The sequence below is a fragment of the Dendroctonus ponderosae genome, unplaced genomic scaffold, assembly GCF_020466585.1.
Source record: "Dendroctonus ponderosae isolate FM_Combo_2020 unplaced genomic scaffold, Dpon_F_20191213v2 Dpon_F_20191213_4, whole genome shotgun sequence".
In the NCBI taxonomy this organism is placed as follows: Eukaryota; Metazoa; Arthropoda; class Insecta; order Coleoptera; family Curculionidae; genus Dendroctonus; species Dendroctonus ponderosae.
This window is the reverse complement of record NW_026018611.1, coordinates 2,362,319-2,370,382: the sequence shown is the minus strand read 5'-3', so window position 1 is coordinate 2,370,382 and position 8,064 is coordinate 2,362,319. Positions and strand designations below refer to the sequence as shown.

Genomic DNA, 8,064 nt, shown 5'->3' with positions numbered 1-8,064 from the left:
AAATGACAAAAAAAGTGTCAGAAACTCGGAATTTTCTACAATCACGCCAAGTTCCTAATCATATCTGGGAGTCCTTTTGTGATCTTGAAAACTACATAAAAAACATCTATTTTTGCAGCAGAAATGTACAAACAAAAATTACAGACTTTATGAAGTAGATTTCAAATTGAATTTTGTTTATCTTTTTGTGTTCTTTTTAGTCATGCCTACTAACGTCTACCACTCTATGTAAAAATAACGAAATAAAATACACCTCGTGTTTTTGTATTATTATTCGCTTATAGCGAACTCCGGATATAACCAACCAGTTTTAGTTCATTTTTCAAGTTCGTTATATCCGGACTCAACTGTACCCGTTTTCTTCGATCAGAGGACTTTTCAAAATGAGCGAAAGTGTGACTCCGGCCTGTTCGAACTAACTAGGGCAGTTCCATCCACGTTTGAGTTACCGGATGTAATAAAAATCGGTCCTCTACCCCATATTTTGACTTTTCGTTCCTTATCCACTTTGGGGAGTGGTAAGCGCGACGTTTTAAGTTTTCGAGAGCCGCTTTCCGCTTTTTTCGATGTTAAGTGGCCTGTCAACTGCTATTTAGCGCCTACCGAAACACGGTTCTAATAACATTAAAATTCCGCTTTGTAGCTCACCAAAACGGCTCTAATAGATATCGAATTAGTTTCCTAATTGGACGCTCGTTTGGGTTGATTTTGTATTCGATTTAAATGACTGACGCTTTTAATACATGATCGGGGGATCGGTGATCGGGTCGTTTCAGTTCCTCCTTTTTTCTTAAAGAACACTTTAAATTAAGCACTTTCAGCGAAAAAATTCCTGGATGGTCCATCAATTAAGCGAAAAAACACTTACAAACTTTAAGGAAAATCACGGTTTTCAGGCTCAATTTCGAGCGCTGTTGCCAAACTGCGAAAAACATTTTGGATTTTTAGCATTTAGATTCATTCAATTGTGGGGTTATCTTAGCGTCAATTTTGCATGCGGAGTTATGAATTGTTGATACCTAAAACGTGATTTGGCAGCAAATAGCACCGAAACAATCTCATTTTCGTGCATAAATAAGTAGTTTTGGAAGGGCGAATTTAAAAAGTTTGTAAGGGCTTAATTTGAAGTGTTCTTTAAGGTAAAAATAGAAAAAACTAAAAATTCTGACGGACCCAAACGTCACGATCACCTAAGAGATGAACTGGTTCCTGAACAAAGGAAAGTCTCAGTAGCTAAAATAGTCGTTTCTTGATAGATTTTTACATTTGCTGCATTTCTCATTTAACTTCATTTTGTCTTTCTAGTCTATATCAGCGACGATTGAGTGCGACAGAGACCAAGCGTGTCCGGTATTGCGTTGCTGCTTCCATGCGCGACCAAATTGACGTTAAATGTCACTAAAATAAAATGTCAATCAGTTGGACAAATGCGCTTCTTCTAGCCGGCAATTTCGAGGTCCAAAACGCACGGAAAATGTATTTAAAATCGGACAAACGAAGACTACTCGTGAAAGAAACGAATGTTTGCTTCAGTTTGGTGGAGTTTCGCATCGGGAAAGTGTTCTTAGTGGTGAAAATGTGATGTAAAGTACAGTGGTCATTGGGGTTCGAACTTCAACGTATGACAGTGACAAGGGCCTAGTTCTGACACTTAACCTAGAGTGACAGTTGAGACCTTGTTTATTTGTTGGGGTTGATGACGTTTATAACATAAAACAATATTTACCTACACGCTTTTCGATCTGTTTCTATTTCTTTAAAAGCTTGCAAAAGTTGATTAGAACGAAACAAATCACAAACGCCAATGTGACACCAATCATTGATGGCCAGTGTCAACAAAACAAGTGTCAAATTACTAGTTGACGTGTAGTTATAATTTTAGCTACCAGGGAGAGTGCGGAGTTTTAAATTCGCGAATTAACGAATTTGCAGCTTAACTTTGGGGATTCTTTGAAAGAAGAGTGGAAGATCTAAATATTCGCATTTATATTTGTGCCGCTCTCGCTCTTCCTTCTTATTGCTCTCGAAATAAATATAATCTAAAGTTAAATTATTTTATATCCTCGAAACAGATCACAACATCTGGAAGATAAATTCGTGAGGGCCTAACGAACGTAGACTGACGTGATTTTTCAACCGACATATAATCTCGTATTTTTCCAAAGCGCGATTATGGGGCGATCGTGCGTTTTTCGAAAACCTACGGCTTAGCCTTTTCCGCTGATTGTTTGGAAAACATGTTCGGCTTTCTTAATGATATTTTCCTTTGGGTTTATCGCTCATTAGTGCAGCATTTTCCAGCGACATTTCGATCCCCAGGAATCGTTTAAGATGATTCAATTTGCAAGGGTCTTTGGGTTTAAAAAAATACGTACCTGCAGGTGGGGAATATTTTGGTTCACTTAATTGCTGCAGCCTGTCACATAGATACCGAGTTGTAGAGGTATTCTGCAACAAAAACCATTTTTGTACCATTGTTTTTTTTTTGTACGTGCAAAATTTGATGTTGAAACAACACATACCCTCATCTGCTAATACAAGAAATTGTCGGCAAACCAACATAAATTTCCCAGCTATTAATACGCATATAAATCTAGAGTTGCGGAATTTAATTTGAGAAGCCGGGTCGGTTTTGCGACTTTAGATTAATCCGGGATTTGTGTGCTGAGGATGCCGGTTGGAACAAGGCCAAAATGATGTTGCACTTCTTTGCTATTCACTTGGGAACAATGCGAATCGATCCGAACTGTGCAACATCTCATTATTTCCTGTTGGATTCCTACAGTCGTACAGCTATGTTGAACATAACACACACATGCAGAGCATCTGTTGGAAAATATCTGGGTACCAACGATTTTTTTCGAAAGTTGAAAACGAGCAATTACATTATTTATGACCCAATTTGTCTGCTGAGTTATCAAACGGTTTCGTCGAATATTCATTGGACGCGCTAACGGATTCTGTTCACACCGGGAAGGAATCCCGTAGACCCACAATTTCCTCGAGCTCGTTAATAATTTGGTAAATCAACGCCAGTGGTTAATTTTCCCGGAAATTGTTTACGATTGTAATGCCAAGCTTGGGAGTTGCATAAGACCGGGTTTTCCGTTGGAAAATCTTACACTTACCATGTATTCGGTCTTGGAGGAAATCGGGCCACTATGCCGCTGTGTGACGTTTTTCGCATCCTGAAGAATTTCTTCTAGATATTCGATGTATTCTATAGCGCTGCGGAGAATCTCCACTTTGGGCAAGCGTTGCCCTGGGTTGTTGCAGGTTCTTCGCTTCAGCAGTTCGAAGGCCTCATTCACCTGCCGGATTTCCAGCCTTACATGTTTTTTCACGTAGCATTTTGTTTGATTGGCTCACCTTACGTAATCGGCGCCTTTCTCGTAAGGTTGCCGCTTTCCGTCTATCGATAGTCACCGATTTTTTCTTGCAAGCCTTGCAAGCCCACGCTAAGCATTTGCGGGGACCTTTGAGCAGACAACCTGCAAGTTGCGCCTAGTTTTGTTCGTTTTTTCGGAAACATCAACATTACCTGCATGCTGTGGCTCCAAAACGTGGTTCAACTCTTTCTCGTCGTCGCTGTCTATGGAACTTTCCGCACTTACGTAGCCAGTGTCTCCTAGTGTGCTGGAAACCGTAATTGATAGAAAACTATGCAGGATATCGAAATAATCGGGTCTTGAAAACTCATCAGTTTTACGTAGGATATTTAAAAAATTGAAGTTAGAAAAGGTAACAATGCGGACAATTTTTCCAAAAAAGAAATAAAGCAGAGGCAAATTTGATTTCTTAAATTTGTTTGTGCAGATATTCCTGAAATCCGCAATAAAATCTTGCTCGGCCTATAGTCACATCAAGTTCCATAGCTTTTCGAAAAGGCCATAAAATCTAGAACAGTACATTGACAAATTTTTCGCATTTTACGCAGTTTTCTGTGTGAATTAGCTGATTTAGCGAACACTCACCCCTGCATTCTGTGTTCTTCGTCGCTATTCACTTCCCTTTTAGCAAAATTTTCACTTTCACTACACTGGGACCGAACAACATCCCCTGTGAGTCGTACATTGTTCGATATGTTGAGGTCCATTGAACACTTCTGAGTGTTTTCCTTTCTGAGGTGATTGCCAGCTTTGTGAGCATACTGCTGATAAAATCCTTGGAAATAACTCATCTCGCAACACTAAACGCACTTGCACTGCAACATCGAAATGGTGACAAATTTCCAGTTTGTTTCAACAGCTCGCAGGCACTAAAGATATTTAGTGTCCCTAATTTTTAATTAGAAGAAGAGGCCCGTGATATAATCCCGTTTTTATCCTTGTCTATTTCGGATCTGGGCCGTCTTTACTCGGATAATGGGCGGAGTATATTTAGCGCCTGAGTGCTACCTTGTAGCTCTTTAGTTGACTTAAGTGTTTAACGTTGTTGTTTGCCAGTCGATTTGACTTATTTCTTTTGCTGTTAGGTTTGATTGAGAAAATTGGAAAGTGTTTCTTTAGCAACATCAATCGCAGCGAATTTTCGACGTTAAACATGAGTTAGTCACTCTTACACTGCTTGACTTTTTTGAAATTTCCGGAAGTTTGCATGATTTTTTCAGTTACTAAGGCTGACCGTTGGTAAATACAAGTTTTTCAAAAGTTTGCCAGGGAAAACCAAAATGAATGCGGCCCAGACCAGATCACTCGCAAGAGAAAATCTGCGGTTTTAAGTGAGGAAAATCGCACTTTAATAGGAAATTTCTGGGAGTTTTCAGGATTTTTTTAGACACCAATTCGAAGCGATCGGTCGTTGGACAACACGAATTTTTCAAAAATTCGCCAAGGAAAAACCAAAAGGTTCTGAATGCCGTCCAGAAGATCACTCGAAAGAGAAAATCTTTGGTTTTAAGTGAGGAAAATCTCACTTTAATAGGAAATTTCTGGGAGTTTTCAAGATTTTTTTAGACACTAAATCGAAGCGCTCGGTTGTTGGTCAACACGGATTTTTCAAAAATTCGCCGAGGAAAAACCAAAAATTTCTGAATGCCGCCAAGATCACTCGAAAGAGAAAATCTACGGTTTTAAGTGAGGAAAATTTCACTTTAATAGCAAATTTCTGGGAGTTTGCAAGATTTTTTTAGACACTAAATCTAAGCGACGGGTTGTTGGACAACACCGATTTTTCAAAAATTCGCCTAGGAAAAACCAAAAATTTGTGAATGCCGCCCAGAACATGACTCGAAAGAGAAAATCCGCGGGTTTAAGTGAGGAAAATGTCACTTTAATAGGAAATTTCTGGGAGTTTTCAGGATTTTTTTAGACACTAAATCGAAGCGCTCGGTTGTTGGACAACACGGATTTTTCAAAAATTTGCCAAGGAAAAACCAAAAATTTCTGAATGCCGCCCAGAACATCACTCGAAAGAGAAAATATGCGGTTTTAAGTGAGGAAAATCTCACTTCAATATAAAATTTCTGGGAGTTTTCACGATTTTTTTAGACACTTAATCGAAGCGATCGGTTGTTTGGCCAACACGGATTTTTCAAAAATTTGCCAAGGAAAAACCAAAAATTTCTGAATGCGGCCCAGAACATCACTCGAAAGAGAAAATCTGCGGCTTTGAGTGAGGAAAATGTTACTTGAATATGAAATTTCCGGGAGTTTTTAGGATTTTTTTAAACACTAAATCGAGGCGAACGGTTGTTGGCCAACACGGATTTTTCAAAAATTTGCCAAGGAAAAACCAAAAATTTCTGAATGAGGCCCAGAACATCACTCGAAAGAGAAAATTTGCGGCTTTAAGTGAGGAAAATACCACTTGAATAGGAAATTTCTGGGAGTTTTCAGGATTTTTTAAAACACTGAATCGAGGCAAACGGTTGTTGGACGACACGGATTTTTCAAAAATTCGCGAAGAAAAAACCAAAAATTCGTGAATGCGACCCAGAACATCTCTCGAAAGAGAAAATCTGCGGTTTTAAGTGAGGAAAATCTCACTTTAATAGAAAATTTCGAAGAGTTTTCAGGATTTTTTAGACACTAAATCGAAGCGACCGGTTGTTGGACAACTCAGATTCTTCAAAAATTCGCCAAGGAAAACCCAAAAATTTCTGAATGCGGCCCAGAACATCACTCAAAAGAGAAAATCTGCGGTTTTAAGTGAGGAAAATGTCACTTTAATAGGAAATTTCTGGGAGTTTTCAGGATTTTTTTTAGACACTAAATCGAAGCAATCGGTCGTTGGACAACACAAATTTTTCAAAAATTCGCCAAGAAAAAACCAAATATTTCTGAATGCGGCCCAGAACATCACTCGAAAGAGAAAATCTGCGGCTGCAAATGAGGAAAACCTCACTTGAATAGGAAGTTTCCGTAAATTTCCAGGATTTTTTAAGTTACGAAAATCTGGATTAATCTCATGCGACCATCTTTTTTTACACTTTTCACTCTCTGGTGTCTCCATCCATGGAATACGACCTTTAACTTCCCAAGACCTGCCTTAACCACACCTGTAGAGTACTAAAACGCATCGTCCAGCTCGGCCGCCGGTGTGCACGTACCCTTAGCTTTCGCTGTCATAACCTGAAATTGGCGAGTTTTTCGACACCTGTCAAATAATCCGATTATTCGGATTTTTTTCCGAAAATTTGCTTATGAGAACTGGGCTTAAGTAAGTAGTGGAAAAATGTATGCCTTTTGTGCTTCAAAGTAGGTTTGCAAGCCGCATTCGAAAATGTCGCTTCATTATTTATCGTCATTCAAGTTGCGTCCATCTCTGAAATTTGTGACAAATATGACAGTCGTCCTGGAAAAGCCCCCAAGTCATAAATCGCTCAGATTTAAGTGGGAGGAGTTAAAAAGCGCGTTTAAATCGTGAAGCGCTCGTGGCAGCATGCTCAACGCTTAAAGTGTTTTGGATAACGCATTTTTCTAACCTTTTTGAGTAATTTTTGCTCCATTCTGTTCGAGGAACTTCGAATCATTTTTTATTCAAAAATATCTATTTGCTTGACCATAGAAGTGTCCATAATAATAATAATAATAATAGGTAAACAACGGCTGCGCTAATCAAGCAAATAAATGACAACTTGTTGAAAATCGAGTAAAACCATGGCTTTTGCCTGTATTTCAAAAGTACGAAAATAAATCCCAGATAAATTAATGTTTTTAAGTGGTCTATTTACTATAAGGTATTGCGATGCCGGCCAAAACAAAATTTATCTCGCTGAAATATAAACGAAACTGATTCATGTGACACGTACTAATCTCCGTCAACTTTAATGTTCCGAGCTCGGTACCGCATTGGCTCCTATTTTTAAAATGGGCGGTGCGCACTTAACCGAAAATACATTAGAAAAGAGATTTAATTGTCTTTGACTAGTTGGCACGTGCAGGAGGGCTTTGGGGCCTGCCAACAAACCAAAAGGGCCAACGCGTCGCCACTCAACAAGTCCTCAGAGTCATTGAAAGGGACGAAATAAGTGGGTGATGGCCATAAGCTAGAGACCTTCTGCTGACCTGGTTTTGCCACAAAAAGTACGCAAGTCCTACGGAATCGAGTATGCCCAAAAAACAGGAAATTTATTTGCTTTGCAACAAGTAGGGCATCGGTTGCGGCAAAAAGTATCGCTAAAGTAGACACAAACGTTTGTACAAAAGTTGTATTTTTTGATTCCCTCGGATCCTTAACTCATTCATTCGACCCAGCTAGAAAATCTGAGTAATTCAATGCAAAGCCTTGTGCAAGGGGGGATGTCCCGTGCAACCAGCGTTGCCAGATGAAGAACTTCGAAAGCGGTAGAATGGATCGGCAATAAACGGTTATTTATTGTCCTTAAATTTCTGTTTTTCCCATTTTTTAAGCGGTTTTTGAAGGTAGTTTTGAAAAAAAAATGGTGTGCGTCACGGGACGCTCGACAGAAGTGATAACTTCATACTTCGTACAATGAAGAAGTGATAACTTCATAAATTAATAGAAGCCATAAAATATTGAACTTGTTTAACGCATGATGGCAATAATAAATTTATTTTATAATTTTTATATTCTTGTTAGTCTAATAATTTATAAATGGAT

The 8,064-nt window shown here is 38.8% G+C and overlaps 1 protein-coding gene across 2 annotated transcripts in view; it reads right to left on the bottom strand.

Annotated features, from left to right (window-relative positions):
• The window catches only part of LOC109543755 (myogenic-determination protein), an 8,291-nt gene extending 3,814 nt beyond the window's left edge, over nucleotides 1–4,477 (bottom strand). Inside the window, exons 1-5 of one of the 2 annotated variants that reach the window (XM_019913612.2) lie at nucleotides 3,975–4,477; nucleotides 3,542–3,636; nucleotides 3,370–3,491; nucleotides 3,129–3,311; nucleotides 2,376–2,448 (exon numbers count right to left, since the gene is read on the bottom strand). In XM_019913612.2, the coding sequence (XP_019769171.2) occupies nucleotides 2,376–2,448; nucleotides 3,129–3,311; nucleotides 3,370–3,491; nucleotides 3,542–3,636; nucleotides 3,975–4,180 (679 nt within the window). In that variant the 5' untranslated portion in view covers nucleotides 4,181–4,477. The remainder of the gene's footprint in view (nucleotides 1–2,375; nucleotides 2,449–3,128; nucleotides 3,312–3,369; nucleotides 3,492–3,541; nucleotides 3,637–3,974) is intronic. The other variant, XM_019913613.2, reaches the window with a different exon arrangement.
• Between the last annotated feature and the right edge of the window lie 3,587 nt (nucleotides 4,478–8,064).